Consider the following 24506-nt stretch of genomic DNA (forward strand, 5'->3'; position numbering starts at 1 on the left):
GCCTATGTTTGGTCATTTTCTTTTTCGATGTGTTAGATGTTTGACACCCCTCAACCAACGAGAACAAACAAACTGCATTGAACGACAATACATGAATTGATAACGGGAAGTATAAGGGAAGAACAGCATTTCGATTTTTTATAACAAATAATCCATTTAAACAACAATAGTTTAACATTGTAAAAGTTACCTTCAATTTCTTTTAATTGTCGTCATCATATGGGAGTCTAATTAGCGTGTGTTTTATCGGAGACCAACATATCTTTTTAACCGATGCTCATTTCGATGACCAATATGCAGTAGCCCCCTATGAAATTAGTGTTACACAATAGGTTCGGCTCCATTTCAAAATATATAAACGCTTAGCCGTTGTCAGTATTCTTAGACAGTTTGCTTTATCTGTACCAAGGGGACTTAGACAGTAGCTTCACGCTATCTTTGTCATGAACAGTCTGTAACGTCAATAACATTCCTTGTTGGGTGACCTTTAAAATGATCAAAACCAAATCAAGACCATCATATACATCAAGACAAAAATACCACATATCTGTTCAATATCATTCCAATGATAGTTAAAAGCTAAATTATAATTATTTGTCGTGATAATTGACGCTTGTAGTGTTTTAGACTTGTTTCCTGTTTTAAGTTGTTAAGGTGCAAAAATGAAAAGCATTCTCGTCTTGAAAATCACATTTACAAATCTCTAAATTCTAGCTCATCAGTATTAAGATTTTCCATTGAAGGGAATACACAACATTAAAGTGTTTTAATTTGCAATAATACTTTCTAACAAAAATCATCAACAATTACTAAGTTTGTCGATAGCTGTTTTTATCTGCTGTGTCTCGTAATAACCAACCATCAGTGGTTGATGTCACGTAAAACCAGTTAACGCCCCATGTATCATAAGGAATATAAGATGAAAAATTACATTGTGTCCTAAGTGTAAATAGGTTACAATCATAAGTTTGTTTTCTATCATTATACAACTTTTGAAAAACTATATTACAAGGAACGACATTGGATCATATTATTAAAAGTAATTTGTCTTTGATCATATCACATGCATTAGTATGACATGCTACGTTCACTGAACGCCGCCTTTCCTTGATGATCTTGTTTATCATATTGTATGATGTCATCTCCAGCTTTTATACCTCACAGTCTGTAATGTAAAACCAAACACTACGTTAAATTTGATGAGTTCATTATACGTGTCTTTTGTTTATTTAAGTGTTTTCGTTTATTTCATGTCATCTTAAGATATGACTCATGATACACTGTTCCGTTAGAATAATTAAGTTCGTCCCAAGAAACAAAAGCATAAAACCATAAAGCACGATGATGACAATACGTTAGATCGATTGAAAAGCGCGACAGTAAGATGGTGATAGTACTGACTATTGTATTGCGTCGAACTGTTACCATCATACCTAGGTTATCGTGTTGTCATACTGTCGCCTTAATAATATTATCTATTTTAACGAGCGCTTAAAGATGATTTGAAAATATCTCGAGCACGCTCTTTAGACTCTACTTTGACTGGCGTCTAATGTCTTTCGAAGGATTTTTGTGACCAAAGTAAGATTTCGACCTATAATCTTGGGAAACAGACACCTTTACAACATGGTCATCGCTCTTTTTAATACATGCGTAATAAATGCAACATATCTGCATAAGCTTTATTGGATAAAATGTCAAGAAAACATTACGGTCGCTTTTTTCTTTCTTTTTTTTATAGCCATGAAATAATGTCTCCTTCCCACTACATAATTGCCTCGTTCCCACGACTTATCTACTTCTCAAGATAAAGCTACGTGCGACAAATTATCTCTTGGTAGGGAGATTTCTCCTTTCCTCCTTTCAACAGTTTGATCATTTGTTTTCCATAACATATAATCTAGTTCCTAAGAAATCATGATTTTTTTATCAATAGTTATAAGAAATAATGATATACATGCCATTGGAACGAGATAAATTTACCTTACTATTATATAATTGAAACGTAATTTCTCGGGAACGACTTTAACGGTTTTAGTTTTTGTGTTTTTAAAATACTGTTAATTGTCGTTCAATTTATTTTTAAGTTGCACTAACCTTTGCCTATAAAAACATATCGCGTGGCCGGGTCTGAAAACTCTGCACCAAAGATGTTCTTTAGGTCGGTGGAAATGAGTTCCCAGGGGAGAGATGTCAGATCAGCAACACGACCTTCTTCTCTGTCTGTAATTTAACAATACATTAAGTTATTATAAAAATCAACAATTCCCTGTGCGCATGCAGTGCATGAAAAAAATCTTTATCACAACAAATTTGGAAAAAGGGTGTTGAAAGTACGAAAGAGTCTTGACTTTTATTAATTTCCTGTTATCTTAGAAAAGGTCAATTGAATATTAAAAAAGATATACTATGCTCAATTCTGATATTAAAACATATTGATAATTGCTGCACAAACTCTTTGTAAATATAAAATACAAATGTTTTTACTTTACATAATGTAGATATGTTATGACTTGTTTTGAAATTCTCTAGGACTCTAGGACCGCACAGTATATATATATATAGTGTAATTAAAAACAATTGACAATTTCTTTGTTAAGAAAGGACTAACTTTACTTGATCCCTAAAAGGGAATGCAGCTTCAATACATAGCTTCCTATACACTTTTTAAAATTAGACAGATTGAATAAGATTGAGAGAAGTTGCACTTTTTCGTTATCACCAAAATATATAAAGAAGAAAAAGCATAATTTTATCAAGAATTTTAAGTGAATGTTTTATCGCAATTAAGATTTTCAATCACTTTATGATTACTTGATTTATCTATATAAGCTGATTTTGTATACATTTATAATAATACTTTAAAAATTTTATAAATATATAACTTAAATTTGGTCATGTTTTTAAGTTCCAATTATGCAACGGATAAATCAAGTATTTCGTATGAAGATAAACTTCGTTAAGTATATTTTATAGACTGACCGATCAGTCGACTTCCCTTCACGAAAAGGTCAATGAAACGTCCTCCCTGACACAGGTCACCGTCAACCTTGTTGAAGCAAAATTCGATCCATAAGTACTGTTTGATATCCTGGCTGTAAAATGTTTCTTCTAATGTACCATTTACTAATGAAAAAATACAGACATTTAAAGAACAACAAGGCTATTTTTTTCTTTTTATTTGATATTTTATTATTCACTTTTTGGTTTGGTTTTATGTTACATCAAAGCGTTGTCTGTGGGAAAATAATTTATTTGCTTGTTTCCTTAACGGTTACTGTTTAGGCTTAAATCTGTCAATTTCTCGCGTTTTTATCTTTCACATTTTAACTACGCCTTTAAAAAAATCATAATTTGGCATTTCATCTCTATGTATATTTTTTCCCAGCACACGAAGGTTATGCAATTTTGGATACTGTTTTCTACAAAACAGTAAGAAGGAATAAGGGTAATTACCTGCTTGCAATTTCACTCTCCCGCATTCGTCCTCCTCTAATCTTACCATAAAAGACAAATCTTCACAGGTATTGCTATCCAAGTTACTAAATAATTACAAAATGTTGTCATGAAAAATAGAAAATGAGTTAAAAGCTTCTTTCCTACCACATTACCACACAAACAAACATTATATATATTATATATAAGTATGTTAAAATAGAGAATAACAGAATCCCTAAAGAAAGCCCAACACTGCAAAATTGTAAAATGTTGTAGCCTCGGTTTGATTGAGCCTGTTCATGGACGGTACTAGAAAATGCAAATTACCGTCCACGCCCTCTAGCACCGGCTTAAGCAGAATTCAACATTTAACAAGAAAATGGTGAAATTTTGAATGTAGAAATAACCGTAGATGTGTTCATACGGCGGTCATCATGGAACCTTCAATGTGACACAGTAGTACAATTCCATGAAAAGCGGCGTATGGTCCCCAAGTAAAAGAATGCTTGTGCCCTAAACGAGAAAACAATGGACGGAACTAAATAAAATGGAATTTTGAAGGGGGATCTGAGGTTATGAAGCCTGCATATCACAGATAAGACGTCAAAAGACAAATTTAAAAAGCAGGCGACATATCCTAAGGGTGATTATACAGTATTCAAGTAGGAATACTGGAACCACCCAAATAGAAAAAGACCGAATAGAAAACACTAATAGTACCGCATATCATGTATACACACCAATTATGTCGTGCTGAACGATCTTCAAGAATCGAAAATATAACATCATTGATTAAATGTACGGGGAGACGTTTTACAGCCGCCACACGGCATAAATAACACGGATGTGATAATGAAATAGAGAATAACAGAATCCTTAAAGAAAGCCCAACACGGCAAAATTGTAAAATGTCGCAGGCTCGGTTTGATTGAGCCTGTTCATTAAAAGTGAATGCTCAGTGAACTTCTTAATTTTACATCATATATATATATATATATATATATATATATATATATATATATATATATATATATATATATGCACATATTATGAGTGAATGAATATTCATTCTTACACTAACAATAGTAATCAGCAAGGCTTGTACATGATTTTCGGTATAGTCACAAGTTAACTGACACTTCCGTGTATGTACATCCGGCCATCAACTGAAGGCTGTTTAGAATCAGGATTTCAAAAAAATACCATATTATCACGGGGGGGGGGGGGGAAGTGTTACACGAGGGATGGAGTTCTTATTATAACTTGTGATAACTGTCACTGAGTTCGTCGGAAACCTATTGTATATACATGTACTGCAAAAACACTCGTCAAAAATGGTAATTTTCATCTTTAAAAAGCTTGCCGTACATATTGTATTATGTGTCAAAAACTAATTCATAGTCCATTTTTCATCGCCTCTAACTTGCTTAATATCTGGTAGTTTTGAGTAAAGTTTTCAAATTATTTGCCGTTTCGCAAGTATTGGCCTGTTTATTTCAAGTCTTCATCCTTGCCTTACATAAATACCTAATTAAAACGCAAAATTGCAAACATAAAGTCCCGGCAAACAAATTTATACCCGATTTTTCAAATGTCCCGGAGTTCTTGTGATAACTCAAAATATGTCCTGGAGTTTTTATGATAACTTTTGTTACGTGTTTTCCAGGATATACAATAGTTTTCCGACGAACTCCGTGACAGTTATCACAAGAACTCCTTAACAAGTTATCATAAGAACTCCATCCCACGTGTAACACTTCCTCACCCGTGATTATGAAAGAATCGGAATAAACACTGTCCGGGCTGCATATCATCGGCTTAAAACTAAATGAACATTTATAATGCGATGACGGTATATGGACCAACAATCAAAATAACTTCGGCAGTAGAGTTTCTAAACTTATGAGCATTTTCACTGTAATATGAGAATATCCTAAGGTATTGCAGAAAAAAGACAAATCATTGGCGAAAGTACCGTTGTTTTAGAAGATCTATAAATAAGGCTATATAATGCACTAATTGAAAAGTGATGTTTTTTACTAGCATGTATTATTTTATGTACATCGTATTTGTTCTGTGGTTGTTCTGACACAGGCTTGACACTTTAAATGAACTCTAAATAGGCATTTTGCCCTAAATATTATGTTTATATTTACCTTCGAACTGTATCATATTTCCTTAATAATTATGATCCAATTTCATTATATATATGAGTAAATTATCTTACAAACATAGCGCTTTTTGAACAAAATCTCCATCCGAAACAGGTGAATCATATCTAAAGAAACATTTTCCAAAAGCAGCGGGAGCTCCAATTTCTCTAGAGTATATGTTAAACCATCTAGATTCTGATGAAATCTGAAAAGTTATATAATAATATAAATACATCAGTTTTGCATGAATAGTACAACAATATTGTAAATTGTTTAAAGACCGGCTCATATCTAGATATATTTTATTAATGATAAACTATTTCAAATTTATTCTGTCAGTAACACCTAAAGTTTTAACATTTCATTATATCAGTTTCATTATTTTATTTTTTAAGTTTATTAACCTACTCATTCTAAATGGCTTTATACGTGTCATTTTACACTTACAGCGACAGCTTTCTTGATCCGCTGTTTTGCCTTTTCTTGTTCGGTGCCCCAAAATCGTGGCAGGGTTTTCAATGATCGTCGCCCTTAATTGATGTAATTTCTTTTATTATGTTGCCAATACCATCATTATATAAGTATTTGGACAAAGCCATTTGCTGTTGGCGACATTGTTTTGTTCATGATAATGCAGTGACTCAATTTTATAAAAGACAATGCAATACTCAGAAATAAGTCGTATATTTTTTTTTAAAATTTAGAAATATGTTCCATATTCAAGGTTAAAAACTCACGTGATCAATGTAAAGAATGACTATACTTACGGCGTCAAGAAATTCGTATTTGCTCAGTAAATTTGACCCGAGGTCAAACAATTGGCAATCAAACTTCGTCAAAGTTCTCCCGCAGACAGGATCTTGAAACCGATTTGCAAAGTGTCCACTATTAAAATGTCTCTCTTGTTGATAATTGTCAAAACCATCTCTTGGGTAATATTGGTTGTTATTGAAATTCAAAACGTTGATGACAGCGGTTGTAAGTGTATAACACGTTATAACTAACAATACGCGGATTATTCTGAAAAAGATATAGGCGAAAATAATTCTTAAAAATCTTAATTCGATGTCATGTATATTTGACGACATAAGGTAATTTCTATTGTTTGAATTGACACGTGAAATGTTAACAATGTTTTAAGTGACAAAACCACATTTCAAAGATTTTCCCCATGTGGTACCTCATTTTTATTTTTGCTGACTATTCTGACATTGCCAGCGGTGTTTCGAGAAAAGCAAAGTTGAAATTGATAAATAACTCAGAATTCAAAGGTAATATTAAGAAATAACTTAACTTACTTCAACTCATTCAAATTACCAATCATCAAATATGATTTTTAATTGTTTTGTTTCGTTTTACAGCCTAAAAAATACAATTCCTTCCACACGCAAAACTGCTTTTGATGCCATTTGGGCATATTTAAGTATCCTACGAGCAATACCTGCCTAATGCAATTTGAAAACTTGAAAAGCATTGACAGTCGTCAACCTTAAGAATAAGTAAAAACCCCAGCGTTTGTAAGACAGCCTTTCAACAATTTCATGTTTTCCAATATCCTAGCCGCTTTTTTAATTTTTACACATCTGTCGACAATTATTTATTGTCTGTATTAATCCTCAAATATATTGTCTTTCTAATTATAAAGATATATGACTAACATATCGAAATGATATTCCTCCGGTGAAAAGGCGGCTGCTTATCTTACACAAATCCAGGTCTAATAAAAATTCCCCATAAGATTTTTTCTACTATAACAATTGTTTGTTTTTACTATTAAAACAAGCGATCATTAATATTGTTTGAATATAATCAATAATATCATCGCCATTTAATGTTGTTTGTCGAACTTATTTTCCAGCTCATAACTTCTTGTATTTATGAGAAATTCAACCAAAATTGGAAAAAAATTGAGGCTACCAGTGCGGAAAACTACGGAATGCCGTAAGGGCCATTGCCTATTAATGTGTTGATCTGAAACGCGATAGTCGATAGTACGATGGTGAAAACGCGAAATCACGAATCTACGATGGTGAAAACGCGAAAGTACGATGATGAAAACGCGAAAGTACGATGATGAAAACGCGACAGTACGATACTACGATGATGAAAACGCGATAAACTGTCGTGTTTTCACCATCGTACTGTCGCGTTTTCACCATCGTAGTTTCGTGATTTCGCGTTTTCATCATCGTACTGTCGTGTTTTCATCATCGTACTATCGCGTTTTCACCATCGTACTATCGCGTTTTCATCATCGTACTGTCGTGTTTTCATCATCGTACTATCGCGTTTTCACCATTGTACTGTCGTGTTTTCATCATCGTACTATCGCGTTTTCATCATCGTACTATCGCGTTTTCATCGACAGTACGATGATGAAAACGCGAAATCACGAAACTACGATGGTGAAAACGCGACAGTACGATGGTGAAAACACGATAGTTTATCGCGTTTTCATCATCGTAGTATCCTACTGTCGCGTTTTCATCATCGTACTATCGCATTTTCATCATCGTACTTTCGCGTTTTCACCATCGTAGTTTCGTGATTTAGCGTTTTCACCATCGTATTGTCGTCTATCGCGTTTCAGATCCGATGGCCGTAACGGCATTCCGTAGAAAACAGATTTTAATATTAAAGGATAATATCGAGGAAATTATATTTAAACCTGTTTTTAAGCATAAAATTAAAAGAAAATTTGTTTGTTTGTTTTGTACGATGTAATTTTATTGCATCTCGTGGACTTTAAAAAAAAGAATTTTCTACGCCACTCGTGAGAATACTGTTTTTATTAAATCATTCGATGAAATAAAAAAAGTTCATCTTGCACATAAACAAACAAATATCTTCTATATAATAAGAAAGTGAATAAACATAACAAAGCTAAATATTTCATATTTTCATAATAACAAAAATAACATGAAATTAAGATCTTTCGTCTGTACTGTAACCATCCTATGTACTTAAGTATCTAAAATAGTTTAGTAAAATGTCACTTTTAAATCTGTGGGCTATATTATATCGTTAGATATACGTCATTATATAGTTTAAAATATACACCCCGCGGAAGTAATAATTATTGTATTTATCATTATTTATCATTTATAAGTACGTTTGAATTAAAAAACACATTAAAAATGTCTTCCTTCAAGTACGAAACCACATTTAACCTGTATTCAGGTTTTTGTTGTGTGTAGGGTGAACGTTTCAGTTTACATGCAATACGCACGCTCTGGAAAAAAACGCACGCATGTTACACGCTTTATGAACGAACGTTATACGCACCCTTTACGAAACGAAATACGCAAACGCACGCAAAACGATATACACTAAACGAAATACGCTAAACGATATACTTACGCTGAAACGCTTGCAAAATAAAACCATTTCTAAATGTGTCTCTTTTCTTTTGGAACCATGTGGTGTTATTCATTAAAAATACACATGGACATTCAATGTAAGTAACCTTACCCTGTTTAAATGGTTTATGTTCTTTAATTTGGTGTAAGGGGATGACATTAGTTTCTACTAACCTTCCACTGCGCTTTGGTAAATAATCCAGAGATATCTGAAGAATCATTAAGGGCACAAAAAATGGGAAAGAATCAAATTGCTCGAATGAATAAATTTAAAGTATAAATGTCATAATATATTATTTTATTCTAGTGAATCATAATTTAAGTTAAATGTAAAAGAGATAATGTAATATTAACATAATGTTTGTTTTATATTTCAAACGATAGGTTATGAACTAGTATACATTCAGCTGTTATAAATACTATCAATAATACAAGATCAAATTCATGATAACGAAGGTTATAAAAACGTAACATACGTAAGTTTGAAATTATTCAGATAACGGCAGTATAGCTGCCTTTTATGAATGCATTTGCCCAGTTAAACTTTGCTGAAGAATATTTAGACTCACATAGAAGCCGAAAAATCACATTTAGTCGATGACAATATCTCTTAATAATATCCTCCCGCCATTTCGGAAATTGTTTAAAGCCGACAGACAGTATGCCAGTACATACACCATGCTTTGTTTGAATCATAATTGGATATTACAAATGATGTAATATCAAGCTTTTTAGCGATAATAACTGGAAAACAATTGGAACAGTTTTATTTCTTTGTTTGCGTATCAGTCTTACGAAAACTATGCTCAGCATATTTCTTTTTCGTTTTTGAAATATGATATTATACGCAAGTGCCATAAGGTCGGACCTCTACCAACAGTCCAAGGAGCATATTTCCGCTGTTTGTTTATTCTAAGGGCACTCTCACATTTATTTTGGAATCATGTGACGCCACACATTAGATTGCACGTAACGGTCATTTCTATTGTTTCGTGATTTCCAACGATTAATAAATACTCAACGTCCTCATATATCTCATATATCTTCTTTCATCACAAAACATGACGTACTAACTTCTACTTATATATGTCATGTTCTTTAATTGGATGCTAGGGGACGTAAGCGTAGTTACTGTTAACTACCATCAATAAGCTGTATCAAAAGAATTATGTGTTGTTGTGTTGTTTCTTTTTAATTTTTCAGTGTCGGGCGTCTTTAGGGATACCATTTGTAATTTTTGGTGAAACTATCATGTAGTGAATAATGTAATTCGATGTAGACACATACATTTCATAAAATAAAATATATTTCACACTGGACATGCAAAGCGTACTTGTAATAGCACATTACATGCGCAATCAAACTAAACTCAACTAAGTATGATGATATTTTAGTATGTTAGAGAATCTTTTTTATATTTTATATTTTTGCGCAAAGCCTTATAGTAAATTATTGTTGATTGGTCGTTGTGATGTATATGTGTACAACAATGGAATAATTAGTTAAAATACAAAATGATTACCCTAAACAGTACTTAGAAAAAATATTATATATGTTACAATTGTGTGACAAAGTAAGATAAGCAATAAAACTAAAGTTTTCTAAGGGCTGATGAAGCTAACACTTTGTGGCAATTAAAATTACAGGCAAAGAAAAAACATATATTGTACCGAATTTTTCGAACTATATTTTTGTCCGGCCTAATCAAACGATTTTAACGTCACATTTTAACCTTTATTGTGTAAACGGGGAACAGTCTTTCGGTTCCATATCACAGGACCGTTTGTGTAAATTAAACAAAAGAAATGAGAATAAAGGCAAATGTAAGTTTTATGAATTGTATTAAATATTTAAGTCATCATATTTCATAATTAGCATACATATAAAATAAATAAGGTAGGGGAAATAAAAGAAAATCGGAAAACTTCCGAGAAATAAAAACAACGGCGCTTCACCTCTTTTATGACGTCAAACCTTCACGTCCAAGTGTTCGTTCAAGTTTGACGTCATAAAGTGACGTCGTAAACGTGTCCATTTAAAGAACACTTGTTAATAGCAATTAACTAAATTTAAGTTGGCAAAAGTGCCAAACGATTCCAAATACTTATTGTTTAGCAGCGTAATAGTATTGTAATAGATGACCAAATTTACTTTATATAAGTACTATACTTCTTTTTAATTCTGATATCTTAATTTCCATTATGCTAGTACTGATACTTTACAATCAGTTTTGAAACACTATACGATCACTTTTCTTGCTTAAAGTTAGGCAATATTATTACGCTACAATAAGTAATAAACCGTTCCCCGTTTACAATTGCATATGTTTTTAGACTTAATAAACGAACAGCTGCAAGTTTTTCTCCTGTTAAACAAGCACTAACTTAAGGTAAAGAAAATAGGCAATACAAGTTAAAAACAATACAGATACAGACTTAAAAATATCATGGGACCTTATAAACCCTCAAACAATCTTTTCTTTGTTGTGTATGTATATACAATTGATAAACCTCATATGCATAGTACCACTTATTTATACAATTATGTATAAAACATTTCTCTTACCTATGTTCAAATAAGCTATGTATGTGCATACGAAGTCATTTCTACGTAAATGCAACGCAATGTGTGTCACTTATATATAGATTACATAGAGCTCCTATTTTATTACGTCAAGGCTGTCTGATCTTTATTTGTTTCTCACTTGAACAACATGATATATTGTTGATATATTATTGTAACATGGTAACAAAATACACCTATAGCAAAAATGAATTTGATTGAAGACCGGCAATAATTTGTTTATGTTCTTTTAACGTTATTACTAAATAAACAAGGGAAGACGAGCCGTCTCTCTCTCTCCTCTTGAATCAATCTTTTACCCCCAATATGTTTCAACGTCTGTTTGTTTATAACGAGTAAACGCGTAGACGATAAAACGTAAAAAGGTCATACACATTGTGTCTATTTTCGACAAATAACATTCAATTAAATTCCTATAATTCCATCAGATCAATGTATTTTAGGTTTTATATTATAATTAAATACAAAATGTGATAAGTAAAACAATTTATCTCTATTTACGTGTTGTTGATTTTGCAACCATATTATAATTAAGGAAAACATAAAAATGAACATTTTCGATTATGTAAGCATAAACTAAATTATAAAATAAAAAGAAACTAACGTTTGCACCACATCTTGCTTATAAACAAAGTCCTACAATTTGCGCAAATAAAATGTATAAAAATCAAACTTGTTCGAGATTATGTGTAATGCGAATTGCGATTAATATGCTGAATCAATCTAGAATCACACTCCAAATACCTGAAACGTTTTAGCATATAATTTTGAATACCTTAAACGTTTAATCATTATATGCTCGTTTATTCAATTGATGCTTTTAACCAAGAATTATTGTTCAATTGGCAAGAAATATAGGCCCAATTGCTCAAAACTTTTGTTAAATATATAACAACGAAACCATATTAACAAAACATTGTTAAATTCTGCGTTAATCAAACATTGTTAACGTTACAGTTGTGTTAAATTAACAAAGTGATGTTAATTTTTTTGTTAAATATCTTTGTTAAAGTCTGTTGTTCAGAAAAAAATAAGCGTTGTCTTTTCGTTAAAAAATCGGCTTTAACGAAGATTTAACAACAAAATTAATTTACCTCCAAAGGTGAATTAATTTTACTGTTAGTGGAACAGAAAATTGCTTGTCCCGTTGCTATGCCCCACTTAATTCCAATCATTTACTTTCAACATTTTAACACAAATGGGACATCTTTCTCAAACATAAAACATATTATAGAGTTATAAGCCTAGTTTTTAACAGTGACCTCCTGTTATGATTTTAAAACAATAGAAATGTATCATTTTGATATTCTTAAAATATTTTTGAATTAACAGTTGCGAACAAAACAAATATTGAACAGACGATATTTTTTATCAATATCTGTTCACCGCATATACTTTATTGTTGCCGCATACAGTAAAATAAGTTGAATATATCCTTGCAGAGGTTAAATTTGTCCTTCAATCTAATAGACTAAACATGACATTGACATTGATCATTTATACGACAGAAATCAAATATTGATTAAATATCCACACTAAAACATTTGGTGCTTATAATTAGCCAAGACGAATTAGTACATGTAGTCCGAGATAGCTACAAGAATAATTACCAGTTTGGCTGAAATAAAGAAATTTGTCAACAACTTGTATTGTTTCAGTTATAGAAATAATAACCCGAAGAAAATAAAAATGTCTACGTCATTACAGTTAATTATTTGTTTCATTTATAAAAGCAAATAGCATAAAGCGGAAAACTTCTTACATTTTTTTTCATTTCCGACACACATACATCTTACATACATATAGCTATGACGTGACGCACCATGCTGCATCTTAATTTGGTTGAATTGCGGCGGGCGGTTACAATTATTGGTGTTTCCGTTAGTCTTACCCATGTCAGAATGACTTGGTGCAAGATAGGTCACGTGCTCTATATTTACGTCATATTAAAACACACTGTGTTACAATAACGCCAATTCGGCACACTCTAGAATGAAACTGCTTCGGCAGTTACGAGGTTTGTCGAGGGGCAGATATTCCTATCTGATTCGTCATATGTTGCAATATTCATTGTTATTAAATTATGTAGAGCATCTTGTCTATTGATGTTATTGATTGAAAATATAATAATGTCTTAAAAAAGCAGTGTTTGTTATTTTGTTTGTTTTGTAAAATATTTGCATATATACAAAACAAGCTAAAGTTCCTGAACTGAAGTTGACATTTTTATCGCTTGTAACTAATGACTAGGTATCTCCTATATAATGATCAATGTAAGTTTGGAAGTACAATAGTAAAGTCAAAAGCTTTTAAAGGTAATTTATTATCAGACTACGTACATTATGGAAAGCAAATGTCACTTTAAAGGTTCCATATGAATTGCCTTCAGAATACACCGTACTTTACATTTTTCTTAATTTGGCGTCATTAAGGTTTCTTTAAATGTATATCCGGTCGATTTTCTCACTTGATAGTGTAGTGTTTCCAACACAAGAATTTATTTCATTTTTGTTCAGCTATAACAACCATTCCACATTCTACCCGGTAGCCAAATAGCAAAAAAGTACCTAATTAAGTTTGTAACGAAAATTTACAATTAACTGTTCATAGTGACAATACGATATAATATAGAGTTATGTTCTGTATGACTGTTTTATATTGTAACTTCCAAAACCGATGTCCCGTAAGATATAAAACAATACTTCAATAAAGTACAGTAAGGTTTATTAAAGCTGTTTCAAATGTTTTGGGAAACTAGTAGTACATGTAAATATTGGTCGAATTAATCTAATCTAGCTAAATTAGTTTTTGTCGATAAGTAATCAATGTGTTGCTGTCAAAATAACTGTTGTCAACCTAGAGCAATAAAACATCTCTTTTGTACGGAGCAGACAATGCCATCGTATTCAAGTTGTAGCTATTATATTTAGTTTCTACAGCTGAACCCTGTCGTGAGTATTGACGATAAGATGTTAGCACGTCTTACAGTCATGATTATGGTACAATAAATCAAAAACCAATAAAGCTAACATATGTTTCAATTCTTTTACATAAACGATCAAGGATTAGAAAGGAGTATACAGCAGCAGAATATTTGATGTTATGATAGTGTCTTTACTTTAAATTAATTTTTATTTAGTTTGGAAAACATGGTGTATATAAAGTGAAATAATGGAAAAGAATTCGAACCGGGGTGATTATTAATAAGTTTCAGAATTATCTATTTTTTATAAATTGAACTGGAAATTTTCTTGTGTGTTATATAAAAGGACTGATGGATATAATTGTTATAACAAATGATTATGTAAAATTGAAGGCAGGTTAATGCAGTAACAAGAAATTATCTGATATAGTACCAAACATAAAACGGAAAGAAACCAACACATATAACTATGGAAACTTACGAAGAAACATTAATGATGTACCGGGATTATGTTATTTACAAACACATACTTTCAGTTGTGCCACCAGTTCTCTTAATTATTGGTACTTTTGGAAACATATTTTCGTTTTTCATTTTAATAAAGAAAAATGTACAAAAGGCATCTACGTACTGTTATCTGATAGTTTTAGCAGTTATGGATTTACTAGTGCTTTATGTGGGTCTGTTTCGACTATGGCTTGGACAATTTATGATAAACATAGAGGAAATAAGTAACGGGTTGTGCAAACTTGTGAAATTCCTAGGATATTTTTGCAGCGATGTGTCTGTATGGCTTATTGTTGCGGTGACTATTGAAAGAACTGTAGTTGTGCTATTTCCACTTAAGGCAAGGTTATGTAATGCCCGAACCTCTCGTTTATGTATTTATATACTTATGCTCATTTTCTTACTTGTAAATTGCCATTTCTTATGGTCTGTAAACCTTCAACATTTTTCATATAATTCTTCCATTATTTCAAAATGCCAGGCAAAAATTGGCTATATATATATTGTTGACATTATTTGGCCATGGGTTGATGCGGTAATTTATTCATTTTTACCTTTTTTAATTATAATTATATTAAATAGCCTTATTATTAGAAATCTTATAACTGCAAAAAAGAAACGAAACGATTTAAGGCAACATTCTTTACTTTTATCCAATCATTCACAACAAATGGCGGGAAGTGAAACAAGCCACAAAATTACGTGCATGTTGTTAGTTATATCCTTTGTTTTCCTTGTGACAACGTTGCCAATGGCTATAGTGTTGATACATACATCGCTTGCTGACAGTGTGGTGGATGACAGCACACTTACAAGGAGGATTTTGATATATTCAATTGCGGAAATGTTAATGTACTTAAATCACAGTATAAACTTCTTTCTTTACTATGCAACAGGTAGCATTGAGATCTGTCGCAACGACACAAGAAGACAACCGAGAAAAGAATCATTAAAGACACAGAAACTTTTACATTTGAATGCGATAGAGTCACTTTCCTCGCATGAGTAACAGTAAACATAACTGTAATGAATTGAAATATGTGTTACATGAAATGAATATTATGTATTTTGTATATATCAAACTTTATTTTTATTTTTATTTCTATTAAAGATGTGATAAATTTTAATATGTATACTTTAAGCTATTAACTATCAATAACACAAGATCAGATTCAAGATAACGAAGGTTATAAAAATGGTAACATATGTATATTTGACTAATCAAAACAAACAATATTGAATATCCTTGTAAAACTGCATTGCTTAATATTCAGCACTTGTTTTCTTTACATTTCTTTAGTTAAATTACAATTAAGAACAGCAAAGAAGCTAAACAACAGGGTTTTAATCAATAAGTGTGTCTCTCAATGATATTCTCCGCGCGTAATGTTGACTGTTGCCAACAAATAGTTCTGTCCATTATTACACCATGCTTTCTTTGAACATAACAATCATGCATGACAACTGTTGTAATATTAAGCGATTTTACGATGATGAGAGGATTACAATAAGAATCATTATATTCTATTTTTGTTAAAACCATTCTTAGAAAAGTTTGCATGTTTTGCTTTTTTTCTTTGACTTCTGTTAATTATACCCAGATGTTATAGGCTAGGATAATCTGAAAATGTCATTTAACGTACTTCCGCCTTATTTTCTCTCGAGGGAACACGTCTCTTTTCTTATGGAATTATGTGGTGTTATTCATTAAAGTGACACATAGACATTCAATGTAAGTAACCTTATTCTGTTTAAATGGTTTATTTTTCTTCAGTTGGTGTCAGGGGAGGACATTAATTTGTACTAACCTTCCACTGCCGCTTTTAGTCAGTAATCAAGAGATGTCTAAAGAATCATTAAAGGCACAAAAACTTTTACATTTGAATGGGAAATAATCGAATTGTTCGAATGAGTAAAAGTATAAAATAAGTTTAATGTCATTTATATATTATATTATTTAAGTGAGTCATAATTTATGTTAAATGTAATAGAGATAATGTAGTTTAATATCAACATAATGTTTGTTTTATATTTCAAACGATAGGTTAAGAACTAGTATACATTCAGCTGTTATAAATACTATCAATAATACAAGATCAAATTCATGATAACGAAGGTTATAAAAAATGTAACATATGTAAGTTTTAAATGATTCAGATATCGGCAATATAGCTGTCTTTTATGAATGCATTTGCCTAGTTTAACTTTGCTGAAGAATATTCAGACTCACATAGAAGCCGAAAAAACACATTTTGTCGATGACAATATCTCTTAGATCCTCCCGCCATTTCGGAAATTGTCTAAAGCCGACAAACAGTATGCCAGTACATACACCATGCTTTGTTTGAATCATAATTGGATATTACAAATCATGTTATATCAAGCTTTTTAGCGATAATTACTGGAAAACAATTAGAACAATTTTATTCCAGTCTTACGAAAATTATACTCAGCATATTTCTTTTTCGTTTTTGAAATATGTTAATATACGCAAGTGCCATAAGGTCGGACCTCTACCAACGGTCCAAGGAGCATATTTCCGCTGTTTGTTTATCCTAAGGGCACTGTCACATTTATTTTGGAATCATGTGACGCCACACATTAGATTGCACGTAACGGTCATTTCTACTGTTTCGTGATTTCCAACGATTAATAAATACTCACCGTCCTTATACCGTCATATATCTTCTTTCATCACAAAACATGACGTACTTACTTCTACTTATATATGTCATGTTCTTTAATTGGATGCTAGGGGACGTCAGCGTATTTAGCTGTTACCACTTCCATAAGTAAGCTGTATCAAAGAAATTATGTGTTGTTGTAATGTTGTGTTTTTTTTTAATTTTTCAGTGTCGGGCGTCTTTAGGGGTTACCATTTGTAATTTCTGGTAAAACTATCATGTAGTGAATAATGTAATTCAATGTAGACACATACATTTCAAAAAATAAAATATATTTTACACTGGACATGCAAAGCATACTTGAACTGACACATTACAGGCGCAATCAAACTGACCTTAACTAAGTATATGATATTTTAGTATGTTAGAGAATCTTTTTATATTTATATTTTTGTGCAAAGGCCTTATTGTAATTGTTGATTGGTGGTTGTGATATACAGGTGCACAACACTGTATTGAATCATAAGCTAAAATACAAAATGATTAACCTAAATAGTACTTAGAAACATTATTATATATGTAACAATTGTGTGACAAAGTAAGATAAGCAATAAAACTAAAATATCTTATCTATACCCTTATTTGTCACAATTAATGTAACATTAATGTATTAATGTCAATACGATACGTCATTAAACCCAATTTGAACCTGAGGTTAAGTTTGTAAATTGTTATTTTGCATGAAACAGTTTATGACCTGTGTCTTAATGTTGCAAAAAATGTATAATGAAAGCCAAAGGACGAATTTAAACAAAGTGTCTTAAAGTTACTTCATAAAGGTTATTCATAGATTTTTAAAATCTATTGTTAGAAAACTTTGTACTTATCTATGTTACACAATTCAAATCTCTGGTTACATAAGCACCAAAATTCAATATACTAATTATGAATTTTTATTAAATATTGTTTAGAACTTAATCTGCATTAACAGTATAACATTTGAAGTATTCATTTCTGGATATATCACTATATGTATTAGAAAATCTGACTCCATCTATATAAGGTTATGTCAATAAATAGTTATATTTTTACAGCAATAATAATTGCATCAGTTCATTCAAATGTACCCATTTTAAGATAGTAAAAGTTTATCATTAAGAAACATTTTAGATTTCAATTATGTTTTTATACGCAGATATTGTTGACATATGCGATAACTTGTATGTCACATGCCTACATCATACATTTATAAATATATTATTATGAGTGCAGCCAAATAAGTATCATGTTGTATAGAAAAAACTATTTCTTTCTTTCTTCCTTTTTTTCTTTCAGCAGTTTAAATCAAGTATTGCATTTTTTTAAAAATCGTCTTGCTTCGTGAATATATTACGTTTTGCAACATGTAATGTTCATATAATTTTATCCAATTTTTGGTTGCAATTATTATCAAAATTACACAAGGAACGTTCATATAATTGTATCCAATTTTTTGTTGCAATTATTATTGAAATTACACAAGGAAAATTTATTGTTTCAAAACAAGCTGAAAAAGAAAACAATATATATTCAATCATTTAATCACTTGATGTTTACTACAAGAAATGTTATACTCTTATTTCAATAGATATACGTGCAGAACCTATGCAATCTTTATTATATTTCTAATTCTACTTTTAATAGCAGCAAACAATTGACTGTATGTCAAGAGGCCATAACAAAACTAGACACAGTAAGAGTTTGTTACCTTACAATTTCTAAGACCTGACGAAACTTACACTTTGTGGCAATTTATTACACTTGCACTGAACCTTTCGAAGTATATTTTTTTCCAGCCTAATCAAACGATTGCAACTTTTATTGCATATGATTTTTAGACTTTGTAAAAACAAAGCTGCAAATTTTCTCCTGGGAATCAAGAAAAATTAAGAAAATAAGAAAGACAACTTAATATAAACAATGCAGAGATATTATGTCATTACATAATCATGATATATGTGCTGACCATATCAACCCTCAAACATTTTTTCTTTGTAGTGTATGCATACACAATTCTTAAACCTAATATGCATGGTGCCACTAATTTATACAATGTCATGTATAAAACTTTTCTGTTACCAAGTTCACATAAGCTATGTATGTGCCTACGAAACCGTTATTTACGTATAATTACAATGCATTGTGTGTGTGAATTACGTATATGTAAATTACATAGATCCGCCAATGCTGTCTGGTTTTAATATGTTTAACATTATAACAACATAATATATTGTTGATATATTGTTGTAACATTATAATAAAATACATTTATGTAAAATAGGAATTTGATTGAAGACTGACAAGCATTTGTTTTTGTTCTTTTTACGTTATCACTTAATAAACTATGGAAGACGAGCCATCTCTCTCTCTGTCTCTCTCTCTCCTTGAATCAATCTTTTATCCCCAATATGTCTCAACATCTGTTTGTTTATAAGTCTTAAATGAATAGAATGCGTACACAATAAAACGTAAAAGGTCACACAGATTGTGTCGGTTCTCGTCAATGAACATTCAATTAAATACCTACAATTCCATCAGATAAATGTACTTTAAGTTTTCTTTTATAATTAAATACAAAATGTGATAACTAAAGCAATTTATCTCGTTTTACGTGTTGTTGATATTGCAGTCATATTATAATTAAGGAATACAAGAGAGTGGACATTTACGATTATCTAAGCGTAAACAAAAGACAAAAAAGCGTAGACAAAAGAAACTAAATTTTATTTAAACAAAATCTTTCAACGGCATTTGCTAAAAAAAAAAGTTCAAAAAATCAAACTTGTTCAAAATTATGTGTAATGCGAATTGCGATTAATATGCTGAAACAATTTAGAATCCCATTCCAAATACCTGAAACGTTTTAGCATATCATGTTAAATACCTTAAACGTAAAATTATATTATGCTCGTACATGTATATTCCAAATGATACCTTTAATCATTTTTTTTCATTTAGCAAAAGATATAGTCTTCATTCATTTAACATAATTATATCTAAAGATGGGAAACCAACTTGTTGTCATAATTATCTTGTTCTTGTGAAATATTAGAAATTTCCGATGAGATAAATAACAAAATGTAGCAATCTAATAAAACAGTGTTTATTTCATGAAAATTAAATACTCAATACGAAGGGGGATTGCAAAGCCACTCTACTCAGTAATTTAATTTAGATGTGTGTCAATGATATTATTTGCAAGAAAATGTGATCATTAACTATAATCGTTGTGGCATAGAAAAAGATAAATATGCAAAATTTTATGGCCTTTCAAAATGGAAATTCGAGAATACTAAATTATAAGACATATTCTTAATATGAGCAAATAGAATAGCTGTTACTTTTCAGATCACATATAGGTCAACTCGTCCTTCTCTTTAAGTCTCCTTTACAATATCAATATAATTCTTAACGACAATGATTTACTATCATAAATAGCTTTGCTAAGAAGATGCGGATCATTGTAAATATCAAGCTATTCAGCAATGTAAGTAAATTGGTTATTAATGCGCACATTTCCCATAAATATCTCAAATGTTGATAAAAAATTAACAATAGAAATGTTTCATTTGAATATTCTTAAAAATATTTCTTGAATTAAAAGTTGCAAAAGCTCCAAGTGAAACATTTGGAAAAGAAATATTCATTTATAAATATACTATTTATAGTTGATGCATTCAGTTAACTGAGTCTTGTTAAATACAGAAATTCTGAAAAAGAAACATGTTATTATGTCTGTTTTGTGTTACATTTTCATATAAACATAAAGTATCTGAAATGAAAAAGATATCCTTATCGTTTGTAACTGATTACTGCGTATCTCCTTTATAATGATTTATGTAAGTTGGGAAAATATAAAAGTAAAGTCAAAAAGTTTTTAAGTTACTTTATTGTCAGACTACGTACATGATAGAAAGCAAGTGTCACTTTACAGGTTCCATATTAAATGCCATCAGAACACATCGAACTTTACTTTTTTGGCATACTGGGCGTCATGAAGGTTTCCGGTGTATCCGGCTGTATGTTTTAATTATAACAAGAATTGATTTCATTCATGTTCATCTGAAACAACCAGTCAATATTCTACCCTATGGCTAAAAAAATGATAAATACCTCACTATATTTGTACCGAAAAATTACGAATAATTTTAAAAATGACAATACTATATCATAAAGAGGAATGTGATGTTTGGCTGTTTTATAGGTCAAATCCACTGATGTCTCGTAATACATAGAGCCAAGGGGTTCAATACCGCATAGTTAGGTTTATTAAAGCTGTTTTTTGGGGAACTAGTAGTACATGTAAATAGTGGTCGAATTAATCTAATCTAGCTAAATTAGTTTTTCTCGATAAATAGTAATTTCGTTTTTGTCAGCATTACATATGTCAACCTAAAGTAATAAAGCAACCCTTTTGTACAGAGAAGCCAATGCCTTTTCGTTTAAATTGTAGCTATAATATTTAGTTTCTACATTGTCGATAAGATGTTAGCATGAAACCAACAAATGACTATGGCTTGAACAGTTTATGATAAACATTGAGGAAATTAGTAACTGGTTGTGCAAACTTGTAAATTTCCTAGGACATTTTTGCAGCGATGTGTCTGTATGGCTTATTGTTGCTGTGATTATTGAAAGACCTGTAGTTGTGCTATCATTTCCACTTAAGGCAAGTTTATGTAATATCCGAACCTCTCGTTTATGTATTTCTATATTAATTCTCGTTTTCTTACTTGTAACTTGCATTTCCTATGGTCTGTAAATCTGCAACATTTTTCTCATAATAGTTCAATAATTTCAAAATGCCAGGCACAAATTGGCTACGTATATCTAGTTGATACTATTTGGCCATGGGTAGATGCAGTTATTTATTTATTTTCACCATTTGCAATCATATTAATTCTCAATAGCCTAATTATAAAAAAATCTTATAACTGCAAAGAAGAGACGAAATGATTTAAGGCAACATTCTTTACTTTTATCAAAAGATCTTCAACAAATGTCCTGAAGTGAAATGAGCCACAAAATTACGTGCATGTTGTTAGTTATATCCTTTGTATTCCTTGTGACAACGTTGCCAATGGCTATAGTGTTAATACATACATCGCTTGCTGACAGTGTAGTTGATCACACCACACTTAACAAGGAGGGACTGCTGATTTATTCAATTGCGGAAATGTTAATGTACTTAAATCACAGTATAAACTTCTTTCTTTACTATGCAACAGGTAGCATTGAGATCTGTCGCAACGACACAAGATGACAACCAAGAAATGAATCATTAAAGACACAGAAATTTTTACATTTGACTGCGATAGAGTCACTTTCCTCGCATATATAACATAATGAATTGAAATATGTGTTAAATGAAATGAATATTATGTATTTTGTATGTATCAAAATTTATTTTCATTTTCATTTTTATTAAAGGTGTGATAAATGTGAATATGTATACTTTAAGCTATTAACTATCAATAACACAAGATGAGATTCAAGATAAGGAAGGTTATAAAAATGGTAACATATGTATATTTGACTAAAAAAAACAATATTTAATATCCTTGTAAAACTGCATTGCTTAATATTCAGCACTTGTTTTCTTTACATTTCTTAAGTTAAATTACAATTAAGAACAGCAAAGAAGCTAAACAACAGGGTTTTAATCAATAAGTGTGTCTCTCAATGATATTCTCCGCGCGTAATGTTGACTGTTGCCAACAAATAGTTCTGTCCATAATTACACCATGCTTCCTTTGAATATAACAATCATGAATGACAACTGTTGTAATATCAAGCGATTTTACGATGATGAGAGGATAACAATAAGAATCATTATTTTCTATTTTTGTTAAAACCATTCTTAGAAAAGTTTGCATGTTTTGCTTTTTTTTTCTTTGACTTCTGTTAATTATACCCAGATGTTATAGGCTAGGATAATCTAGATATTTCATTTAACGTACTTCTACCTTATTTACCCTTAAGGGAACACGTCTCTTTTCTTTCGGAATCATGTGGTGTTATTGATTAAAGTGACATATAGACATTCAATGTAAGTAACCTTACCCTGTTTAAATGGTTTATGTTCTTTAATTTGGTGTAAGGGGATGACATTAGTTTCTACTAACCATCCACTGCGCTTTAGTAAAAAATCAAGAGATATCTAAAGAATCATTAAGGGCACAAAAACTTTTACATTTGAATGGGAAAGAATCAAATTGCTCGAATGAATAAATTTAAAGTATAAATGTCATAATATATTATATTATTCTAGTTAATCATAATTTAAGTTAAATGTAAAAGAGATAATTTAATATTAACATAATGTTTGTTTTTTATATTTCAAACGATAGGTTATGACTAGTAAACATTCAGCTGTTATAAATACTATCAATAATACAAGAATCAAATTCATGATAACGAAGGTGATAAAAATATAACATACGTAAGTTTGAAATTATTCAGATAACGGCAGTATAGCTGCCTTTTATGAATGCATTTTGCCCAGTTTAAACTTTTGCTGAAGAATATTTAGACTCACATAGAAGCCGAAAAATCACATTTAGTCGATGACAATATCTCTTAATAATATCCTCCCGCCATTTCGGAATGTTTTTAAAAGCCGACAGACAATTTGCCAGTACATACACCATGCTTTATTTGAATTATAATATAGATATTACAAACGATGTAATATCAAGCTTTTTAGCGCATAATAACTGGAAAACAATTGGAACAATTTTATTTCTTTGCTTGCCTATCAGTCTTACGAAAACTTTACTCAGCATATATTGCTTTTTCGTTTTTGAAATATGATATCATACGCAAGTGTCATAAGGTCGGACCTCTAACAACATTCCACGGAGCATAATTTCGCTGTTTG

At 30.9% G+C, this 24506-nt stretch overlaps 2 protein-coding genes and 1 pseudogene across 2 annotated transcripts; 2 read left to right on the forward strand and 1 right to left on the reverse strand.

Annotated features, from left to right (window-relative positions):
- Positions 1 to 744: 744 nt before the first annotated feature.
- LOC132740189 (uncharacterized) lies at positions 745 to 3516 on the reverse strand. The gene is made up of 4 exons (XM_060728045.1): positions 3457 to 3516; positions 2983 to 3126; positions 2098 to 2223; positions 745 to 1165 (listed from the first exon to the last, which is right to left on the reverse strand). Exons 1-4 carry the CDS (start codon positions 3503 to 3505, stop codon positions 1152 to 1154), a joined length of 333 nt encoding a protein of 110 aa, XP_060584028.1. The 5' UTR covers positions 3506 to 3516; the 3' UTR covers positions 745 to 1151.
- Positions 3517 to 14918: 11402 nt separating this feature from the next.
- On the forward strand, positions 14919 to 16003 carry LOC132740190 (probable G-protein coupled receptor 139). The gene has a single exon (XM_060728046.1). The coding sequence runs from the start codon at positions 14926 to 14928 to the stop codon at positions 15970 to 15972; it is 1047 nt and encodes a 348-aa protein (XP_060584029.1). The 5' UTR covers positions 14919 to 14925; the 3' UTR covers positions 15973 to 16003.
- Positions 16004 to 22154: 6151 nt separating this feature from the next.
- Positions 22155 to 22889, forward strand: LOC132740195 (uncharacterized; annotated as a pseudogene).
- The last annotated feature ends 1617 nt before the right edge of the window (positions 22890 to 24506 follow it).

Source organism: Ruditapes philippinarum, unplaced genomic scaffold (genome assembly GCF_026571515.1).
Source record: "Ruditapes philippinarum isolate M1 unplaced genomic scaffold, ASM2657151v2 ctg4380_1_1_1_1, whole genome shotgun sequence".
NCBI lineage: Eukaryota > Metazoa > Mollusca > Bivalvia > Venerida > Veneridae > Ruditapes > Ruditapes philippinarum.

Excerpts from the sequence above, each read along its gene's own strand:
- LOC132740189 (XM_060728045.1), bottom strand. The coding sequence starts at position 3,505 with ATGGTAAGATTAGAGGAGGACGAATGCGGGAGAGTGAAATTGCAAGCA. Across the intron at positions 3,127-3,456 it reads GAGAGTGAAATTGCAAGCAG|TAAATGGTACATTAGAAGAA; the intron begins GTAATTACCCTT and ends TTTTTTCATTAG. Across the intron at positions 2,224-2,982 it reads GAAGGGAAGTCGACTGATCG|ACAGAGAAGAAGGTCGTGTT; the intron begins GTCAGTCTATAA and ends GTTAAATTACAG.
- LOC132740190 (XM_060728046.1), top strand. The coding sequence starts at position 14,926 with ATGGAAACTTACGAAGAAACATTAATGATGTACCGGGATTATGTTATT.